The sequence below is a fragment of the Glossina fuscipes genome, unplaced genomic scaffold (genome assembly GCF_014805625.2).
Source record: "Glossina fuscipes isolate IAEA_lab_2018 unplaced genomic scaffold, Yale_Gfus_2 112, whole genome shotgun sequence".
Classification (NCBI taxonomy): Eukaryota; Metazoa; Arthropoda; class Insecta; order Diptera; family Glossinidae; genus Glossina; species Glossina fuscipes.
Window position 1 is genome coordinate 6,240,944 of NW_023998455.1, and position 15,045 is coordinate 6,255,988.

At 33.2% G+C, this 15,045-nt stretch overlaps 2 protein-coding genes across 6 annotated transcripts in view; one reads left to right on the forward strand and one right to left on the reverse strand.

Moving 5' to 3' along the window:
* The window catches only part of LOC119639639 (hexosaminidase D), a 25,151-nt gene extending 21,801 nt beyond the window's left edge, over positions 1–3,350 (reverse strand). The window contains exon 1 of one of the 2 annotated variants that reach the window (XM_038037156.1): positions 2,265–3,350. In XM_038037156.1, the coding sequence (XP_037893084.1) occupies positions 2,265–2,267 (3 nt within the window). In that variant the 5' untranslated portion in view covers positions 2,268–3,350. Of the gene's footprint in view, positions 1–1,744; positions 1,831–2,264 lie in introns of those variants that run through there. The other variant, XM_038037159.1, reaches the window with a different exon arrangement.
* Positions 1,978–13,338, forward strand: LOC119639641 (single-stranded DNA-binding protein 2). Of its 4 annotated transcripts, XM_038037161.1 has the most exons (3): positions 3,441–3,915; positions 10,018–10,701; positions 10,760–13,338. In XM_038037161.1, the coding sequence occupies exon 3, from the start codon at positions 10,927–10,929 to the stop codon at positions 12,241–12,243; it is 1,317 nt and encodes a 438-aa protein (XP_037893089.1). In that variant the 5' UTR covers positions 3,441–3,915; positions 10,018–10,701; positions 10,760–10,926; the 3' UTR covers positions 12,244–13,338. The 4 variants fall into 4 exon arrangements, with proteins under 4 accessions (XP_037893090.1, XP_037893089.1, XP_037893088.1 ...); XM_038037162.1 differs by lacking the exon at positions 3,441–3,915 and adding an exon at positions 1,978–2,066 and having other exon boundaries at positions 10,018–13,338; XM_038037160.1 differs by having other exon boundaries at positions 10,018–13,338.
* The last annotated feature ends 1,707 nt before the right edge of the window (positions 13,339–15,045 follow it).

Consider the following 15,045-nt stretch of genomic DNA (forward strand, 5'->3'; position numbering starts at 1 on the left):
CATTTTTATTGTGGTACTTTCTGTATACTTCGAAAAAGCGATAAAAAATTAGCATTTCTAACTTGACGTCACTTTCTCAAAACATATGATTTCTTTAAATTCAAAAAAAAAAAAAAATTAACTGAAGTTACAACAAAGAAAATCCAAATTTACTTAATAAAAAAAAGGTGACTGTTTTTTACATATTCATGTCGCATTATTTTAGTAGGCAAGTGTTTGCATTAAGTTGGTTTTTTTTTATATCTCTTACAAATTACTTTTTTTCCTCTTTCTTATAAAAAAAAATAACACATTTTTTGTTCATTACTGGCATTACTGGTCGACATTTATAAATTCTACATAAGTTATATGCGGATATGGTGCGACAAAAACCTTTTTGATATAATCCGTTGAACATTGTATCTTCAAATGAAAAAGCAGCAGTCTGTCTGGATTCATGGAAAAAGATACTTTTTTCAAAAAGCACTACTCAACACATAAGCATTCATAAGAACAACAACGTTATTAAAGACAGCTTCTTTACACTGCATTTCAAAAGGAAGTTCCAAAAAGAAATGGAAATTGCCATGTCTCTTTTATCCCATAATTATCTTGATATTTATTCCAAGTGGCAAGTGAGTCTCATGTTTGCGGACAACTGGAATTGGAAATAACGTTACCGTATATTCTGGAGACATTGACAAAAGAAAACTATTTACAAAACTCATTCGAATTTTCATTATCTAAAAAAGAAGAGTTAGGTTTTGCATTTACGGCCCTATTCGTGCATATACAATTATATATTTCCAATTGCAACAATTTCTGCTTGTTTCGTTAAAAACTCTGCTCTAGCAAATTTATATATATAATTCTCTCTTACTCTCTTATTCATACAAGTTGGACGGTGAGTTGTCAGCCAAATCGGAGTAAATAGATTACCATATATACTTAAGGGGAAATATTGCTTTTTTGATAATTTAAGTATGTTTTTAGAATTGTTAATCAGGACGCCTTCAAATTTAGGCTCTCTAGATTTGTTTTTTCAAATATATTATGAAAGTTGCTAAACCCGTTTGCATACCCTCCTCATTGATTTGTTATCAATTTCAGTCAAAAATTATTTGAGCAGCAAGAAAAATACCGGTAAAATATATTTACTTGGTCATAAAGTAGATTGAAGCTCCATTCACTTGATATATTATACAAATTTTTTGTTTAAATATAATCGTCAAAGTGTGTACCCCCACGCCCCTCATTATTAGTAAATCGAGTTTTCATGTTTTTCATTCAAATTTCCATACCCTTTTCATTGATTTGTAATCAATTGCAGTCAAAAAATATTTGAGCAGCAACAATAAGACCGGTAAAATACATTTACTTATAAAGTAGCCACGATTCATGTTTTCCAAATTCGCATGGTACTCTGCATCCCAATCCCCAATTGATATAATTTTGCCTAGAGACATGTTCGCAAAATAAATAACATATAGTGGCCTTCACCAATCAATTTCTTTAAAAAATCTTGTATATTTCTATTTTTATTCAAAACTATCTCCAACCAAAGCTGTAATCAATCCATATCTATTATTCGTAACAATAATACTCTACTTTTTGCTTATAATTGTGTGTATTGGCAACTCTCGAACATATATACATATATTTATATACATATATAAGAAAAATGGAAAAGTGCAGCGAGTTTGTGTTACAAAATAATAAAATAAAGACGGTAAATTTTGTATTTGATCTCGTTTGGACAACTTACCAAATCAATGTTTACTTTATAAACTAATTTATTAAATTATAAACTTCACTTATTTAATGTGATTCGTGTGAAAAATTTGCTAAATACAACTCTGTTCTAGACGGAGCAAATAACAAAAACTAAAAAACACCTGAAGTAGTGATTGTGCTTGTGTCCTGCAGAAAGAAACGGAGAAGCGAAAGTGTTTTTTATAAAAACAATAATAATCAATACATGCTTAAAATATTAAGGAAAAGAAATAGAGAAAGGAAAGAAAAAAAAACAAGAGTCAAAAGAGTTGCCAGATCTGAATTAATTTGCGGAGATTTAAATATATTAAAAGGTATAAATGCAATGAATGTGAAGTAAATTCTTTTATTTATTTATTTATTTATATGATTGGAAATATTAGTTTTTTATAATAATAATAATTATTATAATTATAATAATAATAATGGAAATATTAAAATACAGGCGACAAGAGAGAACCAGTTTATCTTATTTAACTAAAAATTGTAAAGTAAATATGTATTTTACATACCATTTATATGTTTTCAATTTTTCTGGCATTAAATTGTTATAAGTTTCTGCTTGCCTTACCGGATGAATTTCTTTCCGATTCTTTGAGAGCGTGTGAAAGAGACGGCCATCCCATTACATTATATGATATTTTCAACTTGTCAAAATAATACGAAAAAAGGTGAAAAAATCTCGTCTCTTTTATGAAGTTTGCGAGTATTGTCATACATACGCCATTTAACGCGAGACGCACTTGTAGCAAAAGAAAAGTACCGATAAAATTATTTCGGATGAGTATAGCAGAATAAAATTGTATATTAAAATTTTTTAGCTAGATAAAATAAAAAAATTATACATAAAATGAACAATTCGTAAAAAGGTGAATAGAAGTAAATAAAATTATTGCGGACATAATGGAAGAATACAAAAATGTCAGTAAATCGTTGTAAAAATATTGATGAAAATTTGATATTAAGAAAAAAAAATATAAATGTGATTTGTCGTTGTGTTCGTTTTTGTCGAATTAGAGAAGTGGATAGTGCAAGTCGCCTTTGTAATGATAGAAGTAATAGCACTAACAGAAATAAAAGAAGAAGAATTATTAGAGTACATTCGGCAAAAGCGAAGGCGAATCAAAAACCAAAATTGAGCACAAAAGCGAGCGTATACAATACAACAATAAAACGAAGAAACCATCATTAAGATTATGAATACCGTTGTACGTCAGTCACTCTCTGTTAAAATAGTTCATTGTGTTGTCTTTACACGGTTACGTAGACGTACAAAGTCAGAATAACAGAATAACATAACGACCGACGAACATTGAAGATAACGCAAAACGTATAAAATACAAAATTTATACGGACAAAAAAATCATGAGCAAATACAAAAAAAAAAGAAATGCTTAAAAAGAGGGAAGGAAGAGCAAAAGAGAGCAATAGTAGTACATACAACATTTTTCATTTACTTACATAAATACATGTATAAATATAACTTTATACACGCGTGTGTAGCAGAATATTGTGCAAATGTAGCAAAGAGTAAAAGAAAATTAAAAAAGCAAAAAAGAAGAAAAAATAAAAATGCTACAAATTGAAATACATATTTAAAAAAAAATCAAAGTAACCAAATAATTTCATGTATGTATATCTGCAATAAAATAAATACCTCCTAATCTTTGTATAAAAAAACTTTGAAAGAAAAAAAAAAAAAACTATAAATATATTATTTTACAAGATCGCATTAAACTGTTTAATGAAAAGAGAAACAAATTCATACATTTGCGCGTTTTATGTTATAATCAACTACCACACATCAGCTAAATAGTTTTGCGGGTTTGTATTAAATTATGCCGCTAAAACATTAGTGATAATAATAATAATAATAATAATACCGAAAATTTAACGCCACCATTTAAATAATATTTAAACGTTGCCACCGAATACAATGAAGAAAAGAATTAAAAAGTCTATTTTTTTATTTTATTGCAAATGAATAAAACTATTGCGGAATTTATAGAAAGCATCTCGCGTTCGCACGAATTATATACATATATTTCGATTTATTAATGTAAAGCAAACAAAGCTAGTTAATAACAACAATCAACAGTCAGTCTGTGTCTGTGTCAATCGTATGCCAAAAACAATTGTATATCTTTTTTCATATAAATCAAGGTTTGTAAACATATTAATCCGTATTGTAAACATTTAGTAAGCATCTTCATCAGTGAGTTATTTTAGATTTTCGTGTAATTAAAAAGAGGGGCCACGTGCTAAATTTATATTAGTTGATTGAATACCAAATTTATTTGTAAACGAAAAAACTCTATAATCGAAATTCGAGAAAAGTTTCGGGCCGGGCATTTAATTAATTTCACAATATAATTCGAAACCTTCGAAGAGAATAAAAATTGGGATTAAAATCGAGCACAAAAAAGAAAAGAAATTCTGATTAAAATTGTCAAACAGCTTTTACCGGGAAAGCGCCAAATGTTTTTAACCACGAAACATATTTTCCGTAATCTCAAAACCACATTTGGAAATTAATTAAAACTGCAGTTGTTTTATCGCTTACAAGAAACTTGTCTGAAACAAATTAGATATTTAGGGGAAAATACACAAACAAATCGAATATTTAAAGACGCGAATTAAGCGTAGCGCCTGATACGTTCATTTACGTTTCAATAAATTGTCAAATTATTTTAACTAAATATCACAAGAGGCACATATATATTCTGCGAAGTAATGCGGGCAAGATGGGTCGTTCTCATTTTACGTTGCATTTTTGGCATGCCCTTCTAAAGATGATGCCTTAATTCACTTACTACTACTATAGTTATGCAGATTGACATATTTAGGCGCGTTTCAAGAGCTCATTGAAAGTGGACTCTGGCCCTTAAAAAGGTTCTGACAAAAAAATGAAAATCTGACATAATTCGGTAGGCGTAATGAGCAAAAAAGGGATTTTTGTTTCCTTTAGAAAACGGAGATCTTCCTAGTTCAAGGGGTGTTGTAGGTTTGCCCTTCGACCCGTTTTGTTCATTCGTAGAACTTCCAGTTACTTTCAGTTAGATTTAAAGGCGATAGCCTCATCTTCGCGGTCAGAGAACTGTTTTACAACTGACATGCTTAAGTGGATTCAGAATTTGATGCCGATCAAAAGCCTATACATGGTGTTAGCTCTTTGGAGCTACATTCGGATTATTTTCGAAAGACGAATAGACGACGAAATCCCGTCCTTCAATGTCGGGTATAAAAGTCATTATTGTCAATTACCACGTATGTGTTTACTTTTCAGGTGAACTCTTCTATGGGAAGGATCAAAAGACCTAAACTGACGTGCTCCAAACTAACTTGATAAAGACCTTGATGCAAAAAAGAATGTCTACGACACAAGGTTTTTTATGTGAGAAGAAGCGCAAAAATGAATCTATATGATATATATTTACATAACAAATCGCTGTTGAAACGACGTTGAATTGGGAGGGGGGTCCAAAATATTATCTCATTCGAGAGATTCAAATTTTTAATATTTATTTTACATTTTCCAGCGATTTTGATCAAGAAATGCTTTTTTTACATCCATCACTGTAAAATGGGGTTATTCTCCTTCTATTTTTTCCCACAATATATGCAACACCCAACATGAAATTTCAGAGACCCCATAAAGTATATATATTCTTGATCAGCGCGAAATGTTGAACTGATATTGCTATGTCTGCCCGTTTGTTGGTGTGTGTGTGCGCAAAAATGAAGATATCAGCTTCAAATTTGGTAGAAACATTGAAAATTTCTGTACGCATGTTGATATTGAAAATGGGCCAAATTGATCAGAGCAGAAGAAGCGCAGTGGAGCGTAAACGAAACACAAACCACTTTTTTTTAACAATAATTTTCACATTTTTGCTCGTTACTCGCAAAATATTGAAGTTAGAAGGCTGAAATTTTCCACATTTACTTTACGAAACGCTCTTTACGTATAAAAATGGAAACAATCGGTAATGCCCACACAAAGTTACGAGTAACTAAATTTTACTCTATTCACTTTTTTAGGGTTTTGTGCTTTTTTTACCATAAGGCAAACAAGACAGAATTTGCAAAACTATTTTGCACACTCCTCAAATGAAGATAAAAATGCGTTAATTTTAATACTAATACGGTAGACACCGCGATTAATTTTTTCTTAATAATATCAGCGATATGGGTATTAGAATGCGAAAAGCATTGTGGTGGTGGGTATGCGAGTAGCGGCTTTTGCTGAATATAATTTTCTTACTTGTTTTCAAATGGGGAGCAGCTTTTGTGAGGAGTGATATAAATGATTTGATCGAATTTAGTTTCAATCGCACTCGTTCTTGGGCTAGTGCGTCAGTGTTGCGATCTGTAGCTTGGGCGCAAAAATAATACATGTATTACAAAAAGAAATATAAAACGATTCCATCTTAAGCCGCACAAATTTAATATTCCCAGTTCCACAAATGGCATAAAGTATGATTAGTGAAAACTTTCAGTTCGCTGATTTTATTTTGGCAAATTCTTTCGGTTGAAAGACACAGGTGAATAGCGAAAATTCTTAATGAATTTGCTGCGAATTTTCTATTGTTTTAGGACAGGGTTGCATTTCATAACCGTGTCGGTTACACTGCTTCGAAATTTGCTGCATTTTGCAATTTCAGTAGGAAAAAGTGAAAAAATTTGTGATGTTTACCCGATCGAAAAAGATTGAGACATAAGCAGCCGTGACAGCGCCAAAGGATTCCGTGTTGATCGCAAAATATATTAGTTTAATAGACTCGATGAAGATTTGAAATTGTGTCCGTGAACGGCTGCTGATATGAATCATTTGAATAGAGATTAATAGAAGACGGGTCACATATGATAAGAGCGTGTAAGAGACGATGTACTTCAAACCACATGAATTTTCAAAAGGAGGCAAAACACGCATTGACGTCGCATAAGGTAACGCTTTGTGTTGAACAGAATTGAAAGGGAATCGTTCATCGTTAGATTTAGAACGTAGTTAAACGAAGGACTCCAGTTATTACCGTTAACAATTGAATAGAGATTCCAGTAAGGTATTTAAGAAAGGTATTTAGGGAAAGAGTAGTCTTCCTTCATGAGAACATCAAACCGAATGAATAATTGAGGGTGCAGTGCAGGTTCAGTGACTTTATCCAGATAGTCAATCGTATAGGCAGGACTTTGCACTCTCTAACGTTTATTTCGCTTGCAGCAAAAGTCCCTTAACTAAAGTCACTTGTCTAAGGACGATTTCGAAAGAAGTCTATGAAAATCGACTGATTTATCTTGGATCCAGTTTGATTCCTTCTCGATATCATTTATAGAAGGGTGCAAAAAAGTTCTATATGAGCCGAATATTTCTGTCTTATTGTAAGCTCTTTTATCTGAAGAAAGCGTAAACTCAGTTAAAGTCTAATAACGATAAATTTGATTAGTTTGACTAATTATGAACAAACTTATATCAGTCTTGATTAGAGTTTCTCAGCGACATGTATGGTCGCGCCATATTCCTTGAAAAATATTTTCATACTAATTATGCAGCCTTAATGATCTTATTTTTTTCAATATATCTTTTCTTTTGTAGCGAAATTCCATAATAATTAATGACAACCACATGCATAATATGTGTGTGCGTACATTCATGTTTATGCAGACTTTAAGCAATTTTTTTTTTTTTTTTTTTTTTTTTTATGTAGAAAGAAAGTCCGCTTTAAATGACTAATATGGTTTAGTTTATTTTCATTTTAGTTAGTTTCGAGGTCGCAATTATTATATTCAGAGTACGATCTTGCATAGAGTAAAGACGACCACGTACATAGAAATATTTTACTTTTGCAATTTATATGAAAACGTTTCGGCGATAAAAAGATAAATTTTATATACATGTGTTGAAGATAAGCGATAATCTCCTATGTAAACACAAACATTTCAATTTGTTGTGGCATGTCGAGGCGGCAGTAAATGGCAAAATAATTGCTATACATTAATATAAAGTTGAAAATTTTGATTCGATGAATTTAATGTTAATTAATATTTAGTTGAGATTAACTTAACATGTATCATTACATACATGTTAAAGTTATGAAACAAATTCTCTTGTATCTATATACGATACGATGGGTACGTATGCCAGCTTACTGTTCTAGTTGCAATTAAAGATATAAAAAGCGATGCAGCGAGCGACGCTTAAACTTCACTTGTTCAAATTGAAATGAATCTTTACCTCAGCTTCTAGAAACGAATCGAAAAAGGAGCAATGTAGTTTGAAAACCGCTGAAACAGCTATAGTGGACCGCGGTCCGTTATTAAATATCCGACATCATCGCCCTACAATTATTCATGTAAAGACTTTTCAAAATAGATTCTTATATGGCAAGTGATCGAAACGATGGTCCAATCTCAACAATTTTCAATAAATAGTTCATTCTTGGGCCAGTACCAAATTTCAAGATAAATCAAAAATCAATTGTGGCTTGTAGGCTGAACATTAAAAAAGAACAGGACGAATAGACGGACAGTCTAGTAAATGATTCTGAATCGATCGATATAAGTTAAGAATTACTTCTCTTTTTGTGGGCGGAAGCATTTTTAGTAAATGTATTAAATTAGTGCGGATGTACGCTACAACCGGGTGCAGTGGAGATATATATATCTTTAATTATATTCATCGATCTAAGCTTGTCTGTCTGTCTGTCTGTCTGTCGCTATAAAGGTAACCGCATGAAACGATGTGCTTACTGAATACTTAATGGTAGGCCGCGTCTCGGTATGCTTTCATTTGTTTTTTAATTACCTAAATGGTGATGGGAAGAAAAATTGAATGAAAGGATTGTAATTATACCGCCGTCACTACTGAGCTGCCATGTTTGTACATTACCTCATTGTCGATGCGTTACAGATATTTGATGGTTCAAATATTTATTTTATCTTGTTCATTCATTGATATCCACTTGAGATATGAAGAAAACTTGACTTAGTAAACATATGATTTATATAGAAGTTAGGGTTTAGCTTGTAATGAGTCTCGGCAAGAAGTAATCGAAAATTTTGCTTCAGGGGCCATTTTCTTATTTGCATGTGATGGAATGTTAAATTCATCCAGGAAAGATAGCATTTGACCAAATAATGAGCTTCACTTTATCGCAGCTAAAAACCCAATCAAAGATTATTTTCAAAAACTCTTATGAATATACAAGCACACGTCATCTATCTGTTTCTGTCAATATCATAATATCCCATACTATTGTCCATTATAGTTGCAAATATATGTAGATAATGGCGTTTAGTAAATGTTATATAAACTTCATTTCTACAACCGCTTTAACCATGCTGATGTTCTTTAATCGATCTTAAGATCGATGCACGTATGATTGCACAACAGGGAAAAGTTGTAATTGTTTTGTCGCGAACTGTATGTGTACGTTTATACGCACATATTCATTAATTTTTAAATGGCTTTGGCAACCCCTATTATTCGCTCTCCCTTTATTTATATCTTTGTTATGCTATTGCCGATACTCTCTCAGTAAAGTGCTATCAATGGCCTCATCTTAAAAAAAAAATCACTAATATATATTTTAATATTACATTGGATATAGATGACGTGACAATGCCCTTCACGATCATTTGAACCGCCTGGTCCATATATATCTCCGATAGATTTACAAGAGTTTGCATCTTTTTAAATATTAATTTGAAAGGATGCATTTTTATTTATAAAATGAAATTTTGGCAAAATCGTGACATAATGTGAAAATCTTCATTCCCTTTGAACTTGTATAAATATCTCTTATAATTTAGAAAGAAAGTTTCCCATAATCTTATCGATAGATGCATCAGCGAGGTATAAAAAACGAAAAAATTGATAACATAGTATTATTTTTATTTGGATGCAGCGTCATATTGTCAAAAATGCGTTTTCTCAAGACCGCTTTTTAAAATTCGTTCTTTCTCTAAACAGATGCTAAAAAACAATTCCATCAAATTCATCGTTGAAATCATTTTTAACGTATCTACGTTAATCGCTTTGATAAGGATGAGAAGTATTGGTCAGTTAACATGTTAGACTAGTAAAGTGGACGGGTGAAGCGAAAATCGCTGTACGCAGTGAAAAATTAATTCGTTAATTCGTTAAGAAACGGCTACATTTACAACATTGCTCGCACTGTACATTTTTGGGAATTCTCTCATTGCATTTAATTTTTCATCTTCATTTTTATTTTCATATTGAATTTTCACCTTTTTTTCATTTTTCAGTTTGCGAAATATCTAATAACAACAGCAACAACAACAACAGCAGCAGCAATAACAATAGAGAAGGCAGCATAACATCGTTCGTCATCATTCTATGTATAAAAAGGGGGAACGAAAGAGTATAAAGCGAACGAGTGAGGGAATAAATCGAGATATCAACGTAAAGTAAAAAACGAATGTACGAATGAGGTGGTTGTTCAACAAAAGCAGTACAAAAAGAAGAAGCATCACACTTAAACAAGCAACAACAAAGCCAACAATAATAACACAATAACAGCAGCAGAAACAAACACAAGCAAATAAACGGTAAAACGAAGAAGCAGCGAATACATGAACTAAATTTTTACGAAAATTGAGAAGAAGAGAGAACAAAACCGAACAAAACCATATACAAAACTTTTTTGTACTACAAAAATAACGCAAAGAAGTATTCATATTGGTACGCAAAATATATAACGAAAGAAGGCAATATAAAAATTAAGAAAATAATTTGACACAAACTTATTTCCAACAATTTCAACTGTTTGAATAAACGCACAAAATATAAGAAAGATCAAGTTGAGAAATCTATAAAATCAAGCGAATATTGTAAAAATGCTCGAAATTATAGAGAATAGAAGAACGGCTGCGTGAGCCCCAACAAGAAAGCAGAGGATAGCGGCAGCAGTACGATATAATAAGCAAAAAGTGAGCGCCAATTAAATTAAAAGTTGATTTTTTGACGAATACAGTTAAAATTTATAAGATTACAGTAATATACACAACATAACACAAAATCATTAGTTGATAGACTTCAGTAGCGCAAAAGGAACTGCAGGAAAACTGAAATCTAGGACTAGAAAGGGAAGACCGAAAGGAGTCGTCCCACCCTTTATAACTTCTCCCATTATAATTGGCACAGACATCACAGCAATGTATGGCAAATCGAAAAATGCCTCGGTGCCTTCAGATGCCCAGGCCCGAGAAAAGCTAGCACTTTATGTGTATGAATATTTATTACATGTAGGAGCTCAAAAAGCAGCACAAACTTTTCTATCAGAGATACGATGGGAAAAGAATATTTCGTTAGGCGAACCTCCTGGCTTTTTACACACGTGGTGGTGCGTATTCTGGGATCTATATTGCGCTGCACCTGAACGTCGCGATCAATGTGAACACTCATCGGAAGCGAAGGCTTTCCACGATTATGGATTTGTAAGCTCGGGTTATGCAGTAAATGGTATCGGCCCTGGAGGCCCACATAATGCTGGTGGACCAGCGCCTAGTCCACTCGGACAGATGCCACCAGGATCTGATGGCCCTATGGGCCCAGGAGGACCAATGGGTACAAATTTTTTTCCCAGCTCAACAATGAGACCATCTCCACCGACGCATGCATCAAGTCCGCAGCCTCCCCCATCGCAAATGATGCCAGGCCAGCCACCATTTATGGGTGGACCACGTTATCCAGGTGGTCCGAGGCCAGGTGTGCGTATGCAGGGAATGGGCAATGACTTTAACGGGCCTCCGGGCCAGCCGATGATGCCCAACAGCATGGATCCGACACGGCCGGGCGGAATGGGTCCAATGAATCCTCGCATGAATCCGCCGCGAGGTCCTGGAGGTATGGGACCTATGGGATATGGAGGCCCTGGTGGTATGAGGGGTCCAACACCTGGTCCAGGTGGGATGCCACCAATGGGTATGGGAGCAGGCGGAAGGCCACCTCAATGGCAGCCAAACGCCACAGCGCCAATGAACGCTTACTCGTCATCATCGCCTGGTAATTATGGACCCGGTCCCGGATCGAATGGGCCACCCGGTCCTGGCACACCTATTATGCCCTCGCCGCAAGATAATACACAAGCTGGTCCCGGTGGACCGGGTGATAGTATGTATTCGATGTTAAAACCAGAATTTCCAATGGGAGGACCAGACGGCGGAAGCGGTGGTCCTGGCGGGATGGGGCCTATGGGTGGTGGGCCAAATTCTATGGGACCCGTACTTAATGGTACCGGTGGTGATGGATCCGGTTTAGATGGAATGAAAAACTCACCAGCCAATGGTGGACCAGGCACGCCTCGCGAAGATTCTGGTAGTGGTATGGGCGATTATGGGCCTCTTGGACCTTTCGTTGGCACGACCGAAAGTGATCAAACTGAATCGGCAGCTATACTGAAAATCAAAGAAAGCATGCACGAAGAAGCGAAAAGATTTGAAAAAGACTCGGAGCATACCGAATACTTTTAACCACCTCAAGCAAGCATCCAAAATATTAGAGAGCTCGCACATTCTATGGACATGATGACAACAATGACAAGAAAAATGAAGAGGGAAAAATCAGCGACAGTCGAATCCTTGGCAGCATTAGTTTCTACTTTAACCTCTTTAGAAGCGGTGAGTCGTTTGAGTAAAGCTCTACGGAAAACTGGCGATGCTTCAAATGATTTACAATTACATCACAGCAATCTTTTCGATGCTATCCTTGATAAATGCAGCAGTGCGAATTGAAACATCATCCATTGATAATCATAATCATAATATCTATCACCGCAGAAACGAACCATCATTTTTCATAATTTTTTTTCCTCACACACTCAGTGATCACTATATAAAATCATCCCATTTGGGATGGAGAGTCCACGTTTACGTCTACGCCTATCACAACTACAACAATTACTTCATATGTCTACGTTTAAGAGCGACACAATTACGGCAAAAAAAATTCACAGAAAACCCGTATTTCTGGTAAATGGCAAAATTTGTAAATGATTTTTAAAAAAATTATGCAAAGAAAATATCTTAAATTTAAGCAAAATAACAAAAAATTATACACAGCTTTTATATGCAGAATAAAATGACGGAGATTAACAAAAAAGACGAAAGAAATATTATTAAACACACAAATTATACATACATCTACTGAGTTAGGGGCATATAATGACAGCAACAACAACAACAACACCAATAATAATAGTAAAAATAATAATAATGCAAAATTATTAAGCGAATTGAAAATCCATTCAAGTACATTAAGAATGATGATAGCTTTTTGACAGTTATGCTAAATTCGTAGAAAATCTGACAGACACCAGGTGCCACCAAGAAAAAGTACACGGACCACATTTGAGAAATTTTTTAATATCTAAAACCAAACAACAATAGCCAAATGAGAAGAAATCGATTAAATTAATCATTGGTAATATTTTTTTTTTTTTTTTTTTTTTTTTTTTTTCTTGTTTAATAAAGCCAAGCAGAGGAAAGGGATTATTATTTCCGGATTGTATAAAAAAAATTTACCGTAAACGTATAGTGATTCTTTACAAAAAAAAAAAAAAAAAAAAAGGAAAACACATCTTACGAGCAATTATAAAAATGAAAATTAAATGATGACATAAAACAAAATATTGTAAAAAGCGAATTACAATTGTTAGAATAAATTGATTAGAATTAATAAAAACCAAAAAAAAAAAAAAAAAAAAAACTAAATAATTATAAATACATACAAATATATATATATATATATGTGTTTATATATATATATGTATATATAATTGAAATCTCTTCGCCCTTAATGATAAAACCGTTGAATTGTAAATTTCATAAGCCATAAAGAAATAGGATTCCTCTCCCTCTGCAAATTTCAATATTTATAAAAAAAAAATTTAAAGCAAACATTAGAAAAACTATAACATCAAAATTTTCGCTTTCGTCTAAGCTTCAAATTGAAAATTAAATCTAAATGAACAGCAAAGAATAAATACATTTTAGTAAAATAACAAATTTTGTAAATATTTAATAAAAAAAATCTTTTTAAATTTGTTAAAAAAAAATAATTAGTGTTTAAGTTTATAAAATATTTGCCATTTGCTTAAAAGGGGATTTTAATTATTGTTTGGGTTTTCCTCTGTTTTTACACCTATGCTTTGTTTTTTTATCTATTTAGTAACATTTTTCGTTTTAATAATTATTGAAAAAGAAAAAAAAAAAAACGCAAAATTTAAAGTTCTTAATATATGGGGGAATGCTGTAGGATATGGAGAAAATGTTGGACTTTGTCTGATACCAATTGAATTTAATTCGCTTAAATCTGAGTAAGTCTTGTACGCTTCCTTTAGAAGCATATTTAAAAAAAAAATTATTGCCGGGACAGAGGAAGATAGTTTTATTCAGAAAAATTGTTATATTAACATTAATGCAACCTTGCAAGAAAACAAATCATAGTCCTTTCCCATGTATTCATTTGCAAAATATCAAGTGTCAATGAAACAATGAAAGGAGCATATCGGGTTTCCGGACATGCGGATGTGATCATATTGTCGAGAACGATATCACACTAGTTGTTCGCCCTATTATCTCTAATATCTCTACTACCCATCATCAATCGATGAGCCAAGTCAAGATTGAAAATTTTTTAATATCGTTTATTATTATAGGGATATTACAAGGTTCGATTACGAGATTTTTGATTAACATTACGAAGGGGAGGTACTCTCATGAAGATGGCATGAAAAATTCTCCCCGGCCTCGGCTTCGCTGCAGTTTGACTAGGAGATTTTGATGTTGTCATTGTTTCGGGCCAATAGCGGGATCGAAGACAGCAAAGTGAAGAAAATCAATTAAGCCACGCCCCTCAATAGTACTGTTCAATTTTCGAATAGAAAGGAAGTCTATGTTCACTCTATATTTTCAATTTAAGGGGCAGCGTATTTAATGCCAGAATTAAGAAGATTGAAATCCCGTTCTGAATTAAAATAAGCTTAAGAGGTAAAATGAAACAAGATTCAAGATAGAATCATCCTGATCTGCTCAATATAACTGGGGCAACGTCTGCCGCTTGAGAAGCTTGGAAAATACCTTCTGATATATTCGCCGTTCCGATGATATATGTAAAATGTTGCGATCTGTGAGGGCGAATATATAAGGGATCGTTTATTCGATACTGCCTTACGCCTTCCATTGGTGGAATGTTTATGAAAGATGTTAAAAATGCTCCGTGTTAATTCGGAAATTTTTGGCTACTGAAAGCGGCACGCCAAAGAAATATACCCA